The 16,904-nt window shown below is 50.1% G+C and overlaps 2 protein-coding genes across 3 annotated transcripts in view; one reads left to right on the top strand and one right to left on the bottom strand.

Annotated features, from left to right (window-relative positions):
• The window catches only part of RAB37 (RAB37, member RAS oncogene family), a 57,474-nt gene that overhangs the window by 19,495 nt on the left and 21,075 nt on the right, over positions 1 to 16,904 (top strand). The window lies entirely within an intron of this gene.
• CD300LF (CD300 molecule like family member f) lies at positions 1,138 to 15,322 on the bottom strand. The gene is made up of 7 exons (XM_004748999.3): positions 15,055 to 15,322; positions 6,527 to 6,856; positions 5,087 to 5,177; positions 3,912 to 4,024; positions 2,831 to 2,853; positions 2,380 to 2,535; positions 1,138 to 1,897 (listed from the first exon to the last, which is right to left on the bottom strand). The coding sequence occupies exons 1-7, from the start codon at positions 15,095 to 15,097 to the stop codon at positions 1,706 to 1,708; spliced, it is 948 nt and encodes a 315-aa protein (XP_004749056.1). The 5' UTR covers positions 15,098 to 15,322; the 3' UTR covers positions 1,138 to 1,705.

Below are 16,904 nucleotides of genomic sequence, written 5' to 3'. Positions count from 1 at the left end.
CTGGACTCTCGTGTTATTTATTCATTCAAGGCAACATAAAAACATTCAAGAATCCACAGCGTACAAGACCTCAAATCTAGGCACGGGGAATACAGCAGTGAATGAGACTAAGTCCTCGCCTTCAGGCAACCTACAGCCTCGTGGAGAGGGGGAACAATAAACTCACGTTCCAATAAACAAGTTCATAAAGCTGGGACTGCTATGAAGGAAGTAAAACAGGGCAACAGGACAGAGAAACTGGAGGTGGTAGCAGGAGTTACTGCCATGAGGGTGGGCGGGGAAGTCTACTCTGGGAGGGGCCATTTGAGTTAAGATGTGATGATAAAAGGAAGCTAACTGGTCACACATCTGTGGGGAGAACATTCCAGAAAGAAGAACCAGCAAGTGTCAATGCCCTGAGAAAAGAGAAATCTTCATTTTTCTTTTTTTTTTTTTTTTCTTAAGCTTCATCTTTTCAAAAAGAGAGTAGCTAGAGCTGGGATCATAGGGGCAGGCAGGGACCCGTGCATCCCCAGGGATGTCCTGGGCTACAGAAGAACCCATCTGAAGGTGATAAGCCACAAGTGACGGGTCTGTGCCTTAAAAAGATCATTCTGGCTGCTGGAAGGAGAATGGTCTCTGGGGCCGGAAAAAAAAAAAAAAAAAAGAGGGGCAACAGGCAGGGGACTGGCTGGTTGCTTGGGCTCGGCTGGTAACCACGGAGACAGAGAGCCATGCCACCACACTGGGATGTGGGACATACTCTGGAGGGTGGGCTGCCAGGACTCTAGAACAGAGGTGGTAAGCCTGGCACCCTGTGAATACCCGTTAATGATCCCTGCACAAGTAGCCCACAGACCCCCTCTTCCTTAGACATGTCGTGCAGGACAGTGTCCCAGACACCGGACTCAAGAGCCCAAATGCCCAAGTTCAAATTTCCACTCATCTGCTTCCGAGCGACAAAACTTGGTACGTCACTGAACCTTTCCAAATCTTGATGCTTCATCCGTCAAATGGGGGCAATGATTAAGACACCCTCATAGGGTTGTTGCGAGGATTCAGCTGGTTACTGGGGATAGAGCATTTAGGGAAGGAGCCTGCCACACAACATGTCTGTTTCCTCTTGACGCCGTAACAAATGACCACATGTTTACTGGCTTCATTAACACCACATCAGTTTATTCTCCTACAGTCCTGAAGCCCAGCAGGACAATCTGTTCCACTGCACTAAAGTCAGGGTGTTGGCAGGGCTGGTTCCTCCTAGATGCTCCAGGGGACACTCCATCACTTGTCTTTTCTGGCCACATCACTCCAGCCTCTGCCTCTATCATCAGCTGCCATCTCCTCTTATGACCTTGTCTCCTTACAAGGACCCTGGCGATTACACTTAGGGCCCCGCTCAAAATCCTCGACGTCCTACATCCACGTGACTCCTTCTGCCATATTCACAGGTTCTGGGGATTGGGACACAGATAACTTTGGGGGCCATTATCCACCTCACCACATATGGTAAACAATAAATAAAGGTTAATTATTATTATAATCATTATTATTATTACTCCCTTGGCAGCTGCAGAGTATATATCCCCAACCCCCTTCCAAGCTGTATGGGAGAAAAGCCAGCTCCCTCCCGAAAGCCCCCTGAGACCAGGCTTCAGTCACCAGTTGGTCCCCGTGAAGCGACTGGGGGCAGGAAGCAGACAGAGCAGGAACAGGCTCACAGGCCTTATGTGGGGTGGGCGAGGGGCGCCTGGAGCCCAGGCTTAGATCTCCTGATGCTGCTGTATTCCATGGATTCCTCGTGGCTCCTGCTGGGAACGTGGGCAACGTGGAAGCTCATGTTGCAATAGGTTGCGTCCTGATTCAAAAGCTCCCAAGAAAGATCTGCATAGGGAATCTCCTCCTTCTGGAGGGGGCCCTGGAATGAAGAAGCCCAAGGGGTCAGAGAGGCCGGCGAGAGGCTTTGCCCATCGAAGGAAGAGGCCTTGGATGAGGTGGGAGCACAGAGCCTTCAGGGAAGGCTACGCCCACACCCTCCAGCTCGTGCCCCTTTGGCTCCGCCAGCTCCCGGAGTCCAGCCGCAGCAGGAGACCCTCCCTCCCCTCCACGCGAGGGCAGCATCCTTCACGTGGAATTCGGGGCCAGTCCGGGTCCCTGCTGTCACTACAAGGGCCATGTCTACTGGGACTCAGGGCCCCCAGTGCTGAGACCAAAGGGGGACCCTCCCAAAAGCCCAAAGCCTGGGGGAGTTGCACAGGCAAGTCTTTCAGTGGCTGTGGCTTGGCCCAGCACCCGCCCCTCCTCCTCTGTGCCCCCGCGGGCGGGAGAAAGCCCACCCTCAAAGCGAGGATAATGGCAGATCTGGCTCCAAACCCCACAGCAGCCCCACCGAGAACACACCATGGTGACATATTCCACTTCCGGCTGGTCATCCTGGGCAGAGGAGGAGGGCTTTGTGCAGCCCTTCTTCTGGGAGGACTTGTGGGAGGTGCTGGTTGACTGCAGGGCCAGGTTTGCATAGCAGATATCCGCCTCCCGCTCCGGGGGCTGGACCACCTTGGAGAGAAAGCCCAGGTCCTCTTTCCCGCTGGGTCACAGACCTTGTGCTTCCCTTTGTCCCCCTCTCCCAGCTTCCTCTGAAACCCCTACACCTGCCCCCTTCTGGCTGTTTCCAGCGTCACTACCACCCCCCGCCCCCCATCCCCCCGGGCCCTGCAGCTGGGCCGGGAGACACTTGGGCACATAGTTTGTGTGATACATTTGGAGCCCAGTGCTTCTGGGAGAAGGAAAATGAAGATGGAGAAAAAGGAGCTGTCTGGGGTCTCTGGTCTGACCTCGGGGACTCTCTTACCTGCTCTGGGGATACCCCAGCAGCTAAAAGACAAAAACAATCAGAATTAGAAAGCCCATCCCTAGACTCTGAGGACTCCCCCAGGCCTGGGGAAAAGAAATCTGGGGGGGGGGGGGGAAGTGAATTAGGTTCCAGGCTCAGAGAGATGAGACCTGGTTCTAATTCGGACTCCCCAGATGACACACTGGGTGACATTGCTCACTTCACCTCTCTGAGCTTCCACCTGAGAAACAAGGAGACCTCGCCCCCCCCACCTCCCACTCCCCCACCCCCCCCACCACCCGTCACAGAAGGGCGATCAGCTGATTCAGTGGCCCTGCCACCAATGGGCCCCCGTGGGGTTGTTTCTTTCTGCACAACTGCAGACTCAGACCGACTTCCCTCCCTGGAATGCGTGCATTTCCCTACTGGGCTGGTCATTGGGGAGTCAACTCAAAGTCACACCTGCCTCCCCAGCTGCCCAGGAGCTGCATCCCCCCCCCTCCCCATTTCCATGGTGTTTGATTTATATCTGTCTCATCGCCTTTGTCCTACTGAATTCCAGTTAGTCCTCCGGAGGGCTGCAGGCTGCTGGGCGGCTGAGCCCGTCCCTCCTTGCATCACGGGTGCCTGGCCAGTCCTAGAACACAAGTGTCCCCTCCAGGCTGCACCCTGAGTGGGGTGCACAAGCTGGGTCAGCATCTTATGGACCAGCTTTCAAGTGCCTGTGGTTCCTGGTTCTCTCTGCCCACCGCCCCCTCCAATTTTAGAGCCAACAGAAATAAGTTCCAGCTCTGGTTTTTTTGTTTCAAAGGCCTTGATTTTGAGAAGCACAGAAAGTACTTAATACTTTGGTCTCAGACATACACTGGGGAGGAGGTGTAATGAGCAAGAATGAGTCCTCCCCCCGTCCTTGGCTACAAGAGTCCCCAGGCTGTGGTGGGGGAGGGGTGCTGGAGAGCACCCCAAAAGAGCTGAGGCCCTGGTGAATTCTGAGGAGGGGGTTACATTTTCCATGAGGATGTGGAAGCAGAGCCAGCCATCCGCCCCACACTCAGACCCACACTCCAGCCCGTAGGCAGCGTCCGCCGTATCTGATCACCTTCGTTCGGTTGCCTCATCTTCCTCAAAGCCAAGAATGAGGCCGCCACCAGGAGAAGCAGCAGCACAGCCACGGTGAGGGGAATCAGGATGCTGAGCTTCAGGGAGTTAGAGCTGAAAACGATAAAATAGCACCATGCGCCCCGCCCCACCTCCTGCTTCGGGGCCGCACCCCAGCCACCTAATAGCAAGGAGGGCCACACACCTTTTGACCTGCGGACCTGGGGTTTCTAGCTTGGGAACCCCATTCCTGGGTGCCCTCAGAGATGGTTAAAAAAAAAAAATATCTCTTTTTTTTTTTTTTTTAAAGGAGAAGAGGGTTCCACAAGGTTTCTTTGGGTCTAGACACCTAACTGAAATTGCATGGCAACAGGGTGTGGAAAGGTCTCTCTGCTTCTACACTTGCCCCTGCTGTCCTGGAGTAAGGAGTGTCCCCCACCCCCACAATTCAGGTTCATTCAGAACCTGTGAAGGTGACCTATTTGGAAATCAGATCTTTGCAGATGGAATCAAGTTAAGACGAGGTCCTACTGCATAGGGAGGGGTCCTAATCCAATGGATGGTGTCCTCACAAGAGGGAAGGTAGCCACACACAAATACACGAAGGAGGAAGGCCGTGTGACAACAGAGGCAGAAATTGGGGTCACGGTGTCACAAGGGGAAACAGGATGTCCCCAAGCCCTTCCTGTTCTCCTGGTATGTGAACCAAGAGCCATCCCTGTGGCCCCACAATGCTGGTGCCCCCCCACACACAAACACACACGGGCCATGCCATCTGCATTGACTGCCTGCTCATCAGTCTCCCTCCCCGCACTCTGAGCCCCTGGGGAGAAGCTCCCTGTCTATGCCTCCAGAGCTTAACAAGGGGCTGGCCATGGAGAAGTTACCTCAGTAAAAATGAGATGGAGGAATGAATACACCAGCACATCTACAAACCATACTGGGCTCCAGGAGGAAGGATCTGGGGAGGCTCCAAGGACAATGTAGGGCCTGATAGCAAGTAGGAAGGCTTGCCGTCATCCTCACCTTCTCAAAGGAGGCGAAGAGGCTAGGGACAAGCTCTGGCTGGCTGGCACCTGGGACTACGAAGGGTTCTTCCCTCCCACCCCCAACTCCACAACTGGAAGAATTTGGGCCAAGTAGACCACCGGAAACAATGCACCGGAACTGGCTTACCTGTCACTGGACTGGTAGCTGCTCGCAGTCTCTGCTGTCCCAGTGGACATGGTGGTTGAGGGGATAGTGGAGGTTGGTACTGTAGTTGTTGCTAAGCATACAGACCAAATTATACACTGTTCAGCCTGCTAACCTGTCCGCAGCCCTGCCCGTGGCTTTGAACCTGCCTGGGGGTGGGGGAGCGCGGGGAGCCTGGAGCTGGGCCATGGGAAGAGCCTATAGCCTGGACTGCTCATATCTCCCTGGCCACTAGGAGACACAGCCTCAGAGGCAGGAAGGGCTGAGTACGGGTCCAGGGAGGATGTCGAGCAGGCCCTGGAAGGGTTAGAGGGGGCCTAATGTTACCTGGGGGCAAAGGCAGCTGGAGCTGAGCTGGACTTAAAACCCTCCCACTGCCCATGACAAGGCCTCTGCCAAGGTCTCCCCCAGTGTCATTGATCCAGAAAGGACAGAAGCAGAAGGGGGTGCTGGTACGGTGGCTAACACTCCCAAGATCTGTGACTCCTAAGGTCAGGACCACCCCTAAACAAACTCAAAATGTCCTTTGCCTTTGTTTGGGTAAGTTATTAAGCTTCTATTGGGAGAAGAGTCACTTCTCAGGAACATTTTCCAGATTCAATAATACAGTGAATGTGCTGTGCTTTGCGACGGTCACACGCCTTGCAGGTTCAGGAAGGGTGGGGCTCTGTGGACTCTGCGCTGTCCCCTTGCCACAGGTCCCTGTGATCTGGTGCTGCCTGTCCAGAGGTCAGAGAAGCAGAGCCCAACAGACCAACTCATTCAAACCAAGGCAGTGGGACCTCTGAGCTGTACTTCCCAGGAGTGTCTGCATTCTAGAAGTACTGAGGAAGAGAACATCATTAAGCCCAGATGTGTATATGGCTTGTAATGAGATTTCAGGCACCAGAAATGCAGCCCTTTGAATGGGATGCCTTTTCGGACCTCAGGAATCAACCACAGTACCCTGACTGTACTGGGCCTCTTCCTTCTCAGCCTGGGTATGGAACAGGAGGAGGTGGGAATAGTTACTCTCAAGTCCTGGCCCCAAACTCCAGAACAAGCAGAACTCCAAAACACTGGCAAGAACTGTCGTCTCTGGGTCACATAGAAGAAGATCCCTTTGGTCCACAGACTGAAACTGGGACCATCACCTTGACCTCTATGGACAGTGAATGTAGGCGTGGCGCTGTGCAGCAAAACACCTGCCCAGAAAGGCTAGATCCCATCCTGCAGGAGGTGCTGGGAGCCATGAGGGCATCTAAGAGAGGCCCTGTGTCTCCCAAGCCATGGGGTCAGTCGGGGTTCTGGGAGTACTCAGGACTCAACTCCCCTGTGTGACAGTTCACTCTGAGCGACACTAAGTTATGAGAAAGGAACTTCAGGGACCAGGACAAAGAAGACCCTGAAGAGATCCATCCACACTCATATACAAACTCTTACCTGGGTCAATGACCACTTTAACTACGACCCCAGAGTCAACTCCAGTCCTTTCAATCCCACACCAGTAAGCGTCTGTATCGTTCCACCTGAGCTTCTCCATGGTCACCGTGAACATCTGCGATTTCCAATCGTCCTTGATGGACACTTGGTCACGCTTCGCTTCCTGCTCTGATCCGTCGGTACGAACGAGAATACGGCAGGAACTCCACACAGCTCCTCGACACCACCACTTACGGTAGATCTTCCACCAGGGTTCATAGCGACAGTGCACGGCCAGTCGGCCCCCAACGGGGCCTCTGACTTCTGCTGGACCTGTGATGTCAGCTGAGCCTAGAAAATACAAACCCATGTGCCCGTCATATCCCACCCGACCCAACGGAGGGCAACGGCACAGACTCCTGCATCACAAGTAGCCCCAGTAAACCCAAACGCCTGATGAGTTGAGTGACAGTCACGGAGGGAATACACCTTACACAAGTCCTTCCACTTTGTCCTTCAAAACTCCACTGGGTCAAAGACACCATGGAAATCACAACTGATTTCCACCATGGAAAGCACAACTCTACATCTCAGAGAAACAAGAATGTCCCCACGGAGCAATGACATCTTCTGATAATCCTCCCCTCCCCCTCCCTGTGGTCAATGTCATCTGGAAGCAAATGACCCAAGCGAAGGCACGGCCACAGTCCGCTTCAGCCCATTGTCCTCGTGCGAGATGTGGGCTCTGTGGTTTCAGACCTTTTCGTTTTTCTAGAGTCGCCAGGAATCTGGATTTTGTGTGGAACCTCCCAACTTGGAAACACTAGTGACCAGCACATAAACAGAGCAAAGGAATTTCTGTGTCTTTAGAATCCTAAAAATTATCTACAAAACTCTCTGGTAAATTCATGATTGGGACATACACTTTGATGACTGGAAATTGTTTTCCCCTGAATATTGACTATTCAAGGACTTTGATGGTTCTTGAATCCGTTCTTTTTGTTTTGGCTTGTTTTTCCCAGAAAGTTAACCTCTTTCATGGAGTATGTATTAGCATAATGTCCTCCATTTAGAAAGTATCCTTTTATAATTAAAATGTCTGTATCTGTTATTATTACACGTTCGGACCACATGAGGTCTGTGAGTTGTGTGGATTACACTTGCTGCAGGATATCCCCCTTCTGTTTCTCCTAACCTCCTTGTTTTTTCCTGCATTAAACCACTTTTGAGATTAGTTTTTATTGTTTTTATTTCCTAAATTATTAATTTGTCGTATGTGTGATTTTATTCCTCTTCTTTCTGAGAGATTACTACTTGCCTTCTTCCAGTTTGCTAAGTTAAAGGCAGTGATAATTTCCTTCCTTTCTAAAATGAACTAAGGTGTGTTTAAGGCTAAGATTTTACTTTCGTCCATTTTAAAAATTGAGATATAAATCATGTATCATGAATTTTACTCTTAATTTTAAAGCATCTATCTGGGGTTCTTGGGGTATTCAGAGAGTTGTACAGCCATCACCTCTAATTCCAGAATGTTTTTGTTACCTCAAAAGAAACCCTGTGCCTGATTCACCCCCCCCCCACACACATAACCTATGTCCTGTCTGTAGATTTCTTTATTCTGAAATCTACATTTCATGACCACATAGTCATACAATGTGTGGCCTTTTGTATCTGGCTTCATTCACTTAGCAGAATGTCTTTTAAGTTCATCCCTATTGTAGCGTGTGTGGGCACTTTGTTCCAGGGTAAGGACAGGGACATTTTGTTTACGCGTTCGTCAGTGGAAGCTATTTGAATTAATTTCCCTTTTTGGCTATGTCGATTAATGCCTCTCTGAACATGTATGTACTACTGGTATTTGCATGGAGATATGTTTCCGTTCTCTGGAGTATAACATACCATAGGACACTTAAAACGGTAAATGAAGAGGGGAAGGGTTTCCCACAAGCGTGGCTGGATCCTGTCCCCTCTCGCCATGCTCCACTTAGGTCAATGCAAGGAAATTAAGAAGGCCAACATAAAATAGCAAATCACTTCTTAAACTAGAGGGACATAGAAGTGAGCCTTTATAACATCTCTGAGTGAAAGGGAGCACTTTCAGGGTGCCTGAGTGGCTCAGTGGGTTAAGTCTCTGCCTTCAGCTCAGGTCATGATCTCAGGGTCCTGGAATCGAGACCTGCATCAGGCTCTCTGCTCAGCGGGGAGCCTGCTTACCCCCCTCTCTCTGCTTGCTCTTCTGTCTACTTGTGATCTTTCTCTCTCTGTCAAATAAATAAATAAAAATCTTTAAAAAAAAAAAAAAAAGACTCCATTTAGGTTAAGGAGGGCATGTATTGCATGAAGCACTGGGTGTGGTGCATAAACAATGAATCTTGAAACACTGAAAAAATGAAATAAAAGTGAAAAAGAAGAAAGATTCCATTTAGAAAGTTGGTAAGGGGCAAGAAAAGAAAAGGCACAAAGAGAAAATTCAGGTGGATGATAAAATTGGAAGTGTTCCATTTAAACAATCTAGCAAATGAAAATATTTTAAAGTGATGTCATTTTCACATATGAAGCAAAGTTAAGTTTTTTGACTACTATATCGCTGACATGGGTGACGTGACATGGACAAGAGGAGCAGCTGCTGTTAGAGATGTAACCATTCAACCATTACGGAAGGCAATGTGGCAATTATGTATCAAAATAATCATGCCCTTTGCTCCAGTGATTATATGTCTAGGATTTGGTCCTCAGGAAATAATCAGAGAAGCTAATAAGAACATATGCACTAAGATTCATTACATAATTATTTAAATGGTTTGTCTTTTGTTTTTGTTTTTTAAGATTTTATTTATTTATTAGAGAGAGATCACAAGTAGGCAGAGAGGCAGGCGGGGGTGGGGCAGGTTTCCTGCTGAGCAGAGAGCCCAATGAGGGGTTTGATCTCAGGCCCCCGAGATCATGACCCGAGCGGAAGGCAGAGGCTTTAACCCACTGAGCCACCCAAGCACCCCTCATTACATAATTATTTAAGGAGCAAAACTGAATGAGGTTAACATCCATCAATTAGGATAATAAGTAAACAACAAAATATAATGCAGACACTGTTAATTATGATTAGAAATACTGTTAATTATGTGGAAAATCCTATGAGGTGAAAATATTTTTTTAAACATCATATACAGCACAGTCTCAACTAACTTTTAAAATATGCGTAGAAGATGGGGCACCTGAGTGGCTCAGTCATTAAGAGTCTGCTTTCGGCTCAGGTCATGATCCCAGGGTTCTGGGATCAAGCCCCACCTTGGGATCCCTGCTGGGCGAGAAGCCTGCTTCTCCCTCTCCCACTCCCCCTGCTTGTGTTCCCTATCTTGCAGTCTCTCTCTCTCTCTCTCTCTCTCTCTGTCAAACAACAACAACAAAAATTCTTTTTTAAAAAATATGCATAGAAGAATAGATTAAAAGGAAACCAGTAAATATTAAATGAACATCAGGTTGCCTTGGGCATTAAGATGAGGAACACAGAATTTTTTATTTTTCTGGACTCTTCATTTTTTCTGTACTTTCCTAAGTATCAACAATGAACATTAACTACTTTCAAAATGATGGGGCGGGGGGGGGGCGCGCGGAATAATGCCTGGGCGGGGCTGTTTCACAGCCTGGTGAGCAGAATAATGGCTTCCTACGGATGTCTACATCCTAATCCCCAGACCCTATAAAATACTGTAAAGCAGCTCACACATCAAATGGGACTTTGCAGATGTGACTAAATTAAGGGTTTTGAGATGGAGAGAGAATCCGGGAGCGTGGGGCGGGGCCAAGGACCTTATCAGAGGGAAGCAGGAGGGTCAGAGTCAGAGAAGAAGGGACACTGAAGGTCAGGTGGGGCCACACGCCAAGGACGCAGCAACCTCTGGGCCGTGGAAAAGTCATTAGGAATCTGATTCTCCCTCAAAGCTACCAGAAGGAACGCAGCCCTGGTGATCCTTTAAGACTCTGACTTCCAGACTGTAACATTATAAATTTGTGTTCTTTTAAGCCACTAGGTGTGTAGTCATTTGTCGTGGCAGCTTTAGGAAACTCCTAAGGTGACATTAGCCCATCTCACCTGAGCGCAGACATTGGGCCTGACTCTTGAACCATCTGCTCCACTAGCTTCCTGGAAAGGTCTGTCCGGGGGCCCACCAACCTCGGCAGAGCACTACCCTGCTGTCTGAACCATCCTGACACCGGAGGCAGCCCTGATGGGGAGTCTGGGGGGCTCCGTCGGTAAAGCATCTGCCTTCGGCTCAAGTCATGATCTTAGAGTCCTGGGATCAAGCCCCCAGGTCCAGCTCCCTGCCCGGCAGGGAGTCTGCTTCTTCCTCTGTCTGCTGCTCTCCCTGCTCGTGTCTCCTCTCTCTCTCAGATAAACAAATTGGCAGCCCTGAGCCCCAGGGAGCAGCACCCCCAGCAGGCATGGTTATTTCCAGACTAGTCGATCAGGAGTAACCCTAGTTGAGGAAGAAGATGAGGAATGTTTACGGGCTCACCGTCAGGGAGGCACAGGATGGACCCCAACTCCAGCATGGCACAGGACGTCAGCCAGTGACCACTCCATGGGTCTTGTCCACGTCCACCACCACTTAGGGTGAAACCAAATGTGGACAAAGCAACTAATATTTCTCTGAAAATAGCAGCCACAAATCTCTTCCTTTCTCACAAAAAATGAAGGCTGTAAAGCCAGTGGGAGCTCTGGCTGGTATTTGTTTCTTGTATAGCTTGGAAACAAGGAACTCTTCAGAGTGAGAAGCCATGCGGGGTAAATGGGCGTCTTGTTATGGGAAGTTCCCGGGAGAGGCTGGTGAGGGGGCACAGGTTCACAGCACAGACCAGGTTCCTGCTGAGCACACAGCTGTGCCTGCTGGCTTCCAACTGACATTTCCACTCTGCCTCGGTCACACCCATACACCTGCACATGCACACACACCCCAGCATTATTCTCACATCTGCTCACCAACTTCCCCTGTTTCCAGATGTCAGGGGGAAAAAGAAGCAGTCCTTTATGTGCATTCGCTGCCCTGCTGACTTGCCCCCTAACGTCTCGCCCAGAATCGGCTTCAACATCCCCACGACCCATCCTCAGCTTTGCCTTTACAAACCTTGCGGTCCTGGACACGTCACTTTCCTCCCCTAAGACTTTTCCCCCAGACACAGTGATATCTTCCCAATCTGCCCCTCCGGGCTGCTCTGAAGCATGTGAGGAAGCCACACGGCCCATCCATCTCTCAGGCCCGCTCAGGGTCAGGTCAGCAGGCTCAGGCCCCTATCACAGCCTTTGTGCTCGCTGACGCGCGTGTCCGAAAGTCTGCCTGCGATCCTAAGTGCCTGCTCCTTCTCAACCCCCGGGCCTCTGCTCAGGCATCTCCTCCCAGAGGCTCCTTGCAGTAGCCTCCTTCATCAACAGCGCCACCCCCTCCCTGTGTCCCCCGAGGCTCACAACGTCGGGTCCCCGAGCTCAGCTCTCCTCACAGCACCTACCACTTCTTGGAGGTATCATTATCACTTCTCTAACTGATGGCATGAATGATCAAATTCGACCACAGAAAGGACCATCCACTTGCCATGAACACCTGCTTCCAGAGCCTCAGATCCCTACAATGCCAAATGCTACCCAGAGATTTTTCTACCAGGAGAAGTCGACTGCTGCTGATTCTCCCCTCTGCTCCTTGATGACGTTCCTGCTCACATACGATTCCCTTACCGTACAATTCGCCCTTTTATAGTGTACAGCTCGGCGGTTCCTGGACATGCACAAAATTCGCAACCATCACTACACCGAATTCCTTTCTATCACCCCAAAAAGAAACCCCTTACTCATTAGCATTCACTCTCCTGATTCCTTCCACCCAGCTCCTGGCAACCACTAAATGTACTTTCCATTTCTATGAATTTAGGCATTACGGATATTTCGTAGGTATGGAATGATACAATAGAGGGGCTCTTGTGTCTGGATCCTTCCGCTCAGCATAATATTTCCCAGGTTGGTCTGTGTTGCAGCATGTGTACGCGTTCATTTGTTTTTATGGCTGAATAATGTTCCCTTGAATGAGTATGCTGCATTTTTTAAAAATATTTTATTTATTTATTTGACAGAGAGAAATCACGAGTAGGCAGAGAGAGGGGGTAAGCAGGCTCCCTGCTGAGCAGAGAGTCCGATGCGAGACTTGATCCCAGGACCCTGAGACCATGACCTAAGCCGGAGGCAGAGGCTTACCCCACTGAGCCACCCACGCGCCCAGTATGCTACATTTTATTTGCTCATCCGTCAGCTGATGTACATTTAGGTTGTTTCCAGTTTTTAACAATTATGAATAATGTTGCCATGAATGTCTGCATACAAGTTTTTTTTTTTTTTAAGATTTTATTTATTTATTTAATTGTCAGAGAGAGACACAGAGTGTGTGCACAGGCAGGCAGAGGCCGAGAGAAAAGCAGGCTCCTTGGTGAGCAAGGAGCCTGATGCGGGCCTCGATTCCAGGACCCTGGGATCATGACCTGAGCCGAAGGCAGTGGCTTAACTGACTGAGCCACCCAGGCGCCCCTGCATACAAGTTTCTACATGAGCATGTTTTCAGTTATCTTGGGTATACACCTGGGAGTCGAATGGCCGGACCATGTGGTAATCATGTATTTAACATTTTGAGGAATGTCAAACTGTTTTCCAAAGCAGCTGCCCCATTTACATGCTCACAGGCAATACATGTCCTCTGTAATTAATGGCAAGAGTCCCTGGTGTTCAGTTCTTTTTTTTAATTAACATATAATGTATTATTAGCCCCAGGGGTACAGGTCTGTGAATCATCAGGCTTACGCACTTCACAGTATTCACGATAGCACATACCCTCTGCAATGTCCATATCCCCACCACCCTCTCTCCACGCCCATCTCCCCCAACAACCCTCCGCTTGTTCTGTGATATTAAGAGTCTCTTATGGTTTGTCTCCCTCCCGATCCCATCTTGTTTCATTTATTCTTTTCCTGCCTCCTAAACCCCCCCATATTGCATCTCAATTTCCTCATATCAGGGAGATCATATGAGAGTTGTCTTTCTCCAATTGACGTATTGCACTAAGCATAATACCATCTAGTTCCATCCCTAGTGTTCAGTTCTATGGAAAAGAAAAGTTGGGGATTATGGCAATCATATTCTTTTCCCTCTCCATGAGATACATTCACTCACTCAACTAATACTCGCTATTTGTAATCTATACCTGGTATGTTTGTAGGAACAAAAATTCCTGCCTTCCTAAGGCTTATGTTCTCTCAAGGTGGGAGAAGGGAGGAGTCAGACAGTAGAGAAAAATAATGCAAGGGAACTGCTATTTTAATGAAGTTTCTTATCAATGAAGGCCTGAGTAAAAATCAAAGACATGCAGGATATGAGGGACTGGAACATGTGGTTATATGAAGAAGAGCGTTTTGGGCAGAGAACGGCAAGTGCAAAGGCCCTGAGGCAGAAGTGTACCTAACGTGTTCAAAGACCATGTAAGAGGCCATTCTGGCTGCGGTGGGTTGAGCCGAGAGAGCAGAGTAGAAGAGGCGATCGGGGAGGTGATGAGGTGAGAGAACCAGGTGGTAAACCTTTTAGCTTCTGTAAGGACTCCGTGTTTCTACCCTGAGTAAGACAGGAAGTCATTAGAGGGTTTTGACCAGAGGAAGGACAGCATCTGGCTTGCATTTCCCAAGGATCATTGTGGGATATGAGAGATGAATGCCCCCAGCTTTTGCTTGAGTACCTAGAAAAGATGGAGTTGCTAAACACAAAGATGGGAGAGAAAGGAATTTGAGAGGAGAAGATATGCTGAGGTCACATCCGAAATGCCAACATCTTAGTGGAGAGTTGAGTGGGCACTTGACTAAAAGATTCTGGGGTCCCGGGTGATGTCCAGGCTGATGATACAACATCAGGCATCATCTGTATAGAGGTAGTATTTAAGCCAAGAGAGGAGAGGAAATCAGTGAGGGAATGTCTTTAGAGCTCTAGAAAGAAAAGCCCAAAACTGAGCCCTGTGGCCCTCCAGCATTTCAAGGTCAAGAAAATCCCTTAATTTTTAATCCAAATGGTATCCATCTGCTCACAGTTTCCTTCCACCACCATCCCCATCTTAGCCGCTCAGCAACTTCTACTACTTCCTTCTACCCCAAGCACCTAGAACCACGTCTTCCTCCCTGTCTGGCAAACCCCCAGCTTTCCTTCCTCCAAAGCCACCTCCATACTCACTCCTTCCCTTCCTCTAAGACATTCTCGAAGGCAACAGCTCTCCCAAGCAACCAGGGCTCCTCTGCTTCTCCTACACCGGGGGACCCCTTCGTCCAAGTCCCTCCGGAACAACCGGCCCCTGGGTGGTCAGGAATTACACGCTGTGCTGGGGTGGCCGACACACACAGACTCACTACTTCGAGACACTGCTTAGAAACACGGCCTGCTTCCAGCAGGACCCGCGGCTGGGCCCCCGCCTCCCTCCACCAGCCGCTTCATCCTGCCCCAGAAGCTCTTCTCCAGTACAGACCCAGGCCCCACTCACCTGCAAGCCGGAAGAGGAAGAGGAAGGACAGCAGCAGGTACATTCTCTCTTCGCACAAGCCCCCCTTGGTGGAGCCAGTCAACTCCGACTCAGCCCCAGCATCTTCCACCCTTCTGCTCGCCCCACTCCGGCACTTCCTCCTTCGGCCACTTCCCACTGGTGAATAAGCAAAAAAGAGGAAGGAGCGAAATCTCAAGGCAACAGGCAATGCAGCGCGTCTCGGTGATCATGAATAAGCTTTTGAGAAATGCTCTCCTGTCTGCAGCCATGAAGGAGTGTCTTCAAAGAGGACTTTGCCACTCCTTCTAGGCCTTGGGGAAATTTGCAGACGCAGACCCAGGGAGTGGGGCTGGCTCTTACTCAGTCCTTCTCCTCAGGTGGGAAGACCGGACAGAGGGATGCCGGCTCCATCACAGAGGTCTTGCAGAGCCGAGGTTGAGGGACACAATACTAGACACAGGGGATGTCAGGGTGTAGCCTTGGGAGTCCAAAGGCCAGGAGTGTGGCTGCGGGGGGACAAAGTCCGAAAGCCAGAGGAGAGATTCTAGACCAGAGTGGAATGAGGGGGAAGAGAATATCAAACACCAGACAACAAAGAAAGGCTCTCAAAGAGTAGGGATATGTGAGCAGGGACCTACTGGTCCGATGGGCAAGAGGGGCCGCTGTCCTCAGAACATACTGGAAACTCTCACTGCTGTGCCCCAGACCACCAAGTAAGAGCCTGTGGATATTGATACCGGCCAGAATCCTCCAGAAACTTGCCGCTTAGACCAGGGCCTCCTTCCTGAAGAAAGCTGCTCCTTGCTCCTGGCGACTACCCCCTCGCTCCTCACCCCTCGCCTTATCATAACTACTTACAGAAGTAGGAAGAAGGTCAGCCCCAGCTTTGCCCGTCTTACTCCTTCTTTCTGCCAACGTTGTGCCCATCACCCATCCCTCCCACCAGGACCCCAGCAAGGCCCGGGGTGGAGCACAGAAGCCAGGACATGTTGGGCCCTTTCTCATATTTTGCCCCTGGAGCCACTTTTGCTAAGTGTCACACACATACCCTGTGACATCTTGAGAAGCAAGTGAGTCCCAACGAGGGACATACGCCCCTTACAGCCTGACCAGGAATGAGTGGGTGTGCAAGCGGCCTATTTGCACACACACAAAACCACAATGGCTGATCAGCCAAGCTTTTCCAGGATGTGGCCAGAGACAGCCTTCCACTTTACATATCTCCAGAGCATAAAGTAAGGTCAACGACTAGGGGTTAGGGCTCGGTCAGCCCTCCGTCCCCACTCTCACCAAGCCCATAACTGCACAGTGATGCTGAGAGACATCGGCCTCTGCTGACAAGGACACTATTTGGCTCCAGGGGAAATGACCTAGGAGTTAAGCAAGCTGGGACATCCCTGAAAACCAAGGGGTCAGATGTTTTGAGAGTTGTAGGTAAACTTTCCTTTCTTGCGAACAGGCGGTAAGGAATGACAAGCATCTGAGCAGCTCAAAATCCTGCCTGGGGCCCAGCCCTCTGCTCCTGGGTCCAGCTTACCCAAGTGTTAGGAGTTAGTTGGACAATTAGGCAATCAGGGTCAGTGTCCCCACAAGAAAATAGGACAGCTAAGACGAAACCGTTCCAGCATCCTGTCTTACAGCTTAGACAGGACCACCATGGCCTCCTGTCCCAGCCTTTCTGCCGGAGTCCCTTTTGCAAAAACATCCTGAAACAATTAACCTTAAATCATTGGTCACTATCACAAGTTGAGGCAGCCCATCTCCAGACGTCTGCCCAAAAGATCAACACGTGAACAATAAGCCAGTAGGTAGACGGGTGTCTGATCAGAGCCCTGATTCACAGGGACCCA

Source organism: Mustela putorius, unplaced genomic scaffold (genome assembly GCF_011764305.1).
Source record: "Mustela putorius furo isolate JIRA1106 unplaced genomic scaffold, ASM1176430v1.1 tig00000873_pilon_pilon_pilon, whole genome shotgun sequence".
Lineage (NCBI taxonomy): Eukaryota > Metazoa > Chordata > Mammalia > Carnivora > Mustelidae > Mustela > Mustela putorius.
The sequence above is the reverse complement of the archived record's forward strand: the minus strand, read 5'-3'. Positions and strand labels throughout refer to the sequence as shown.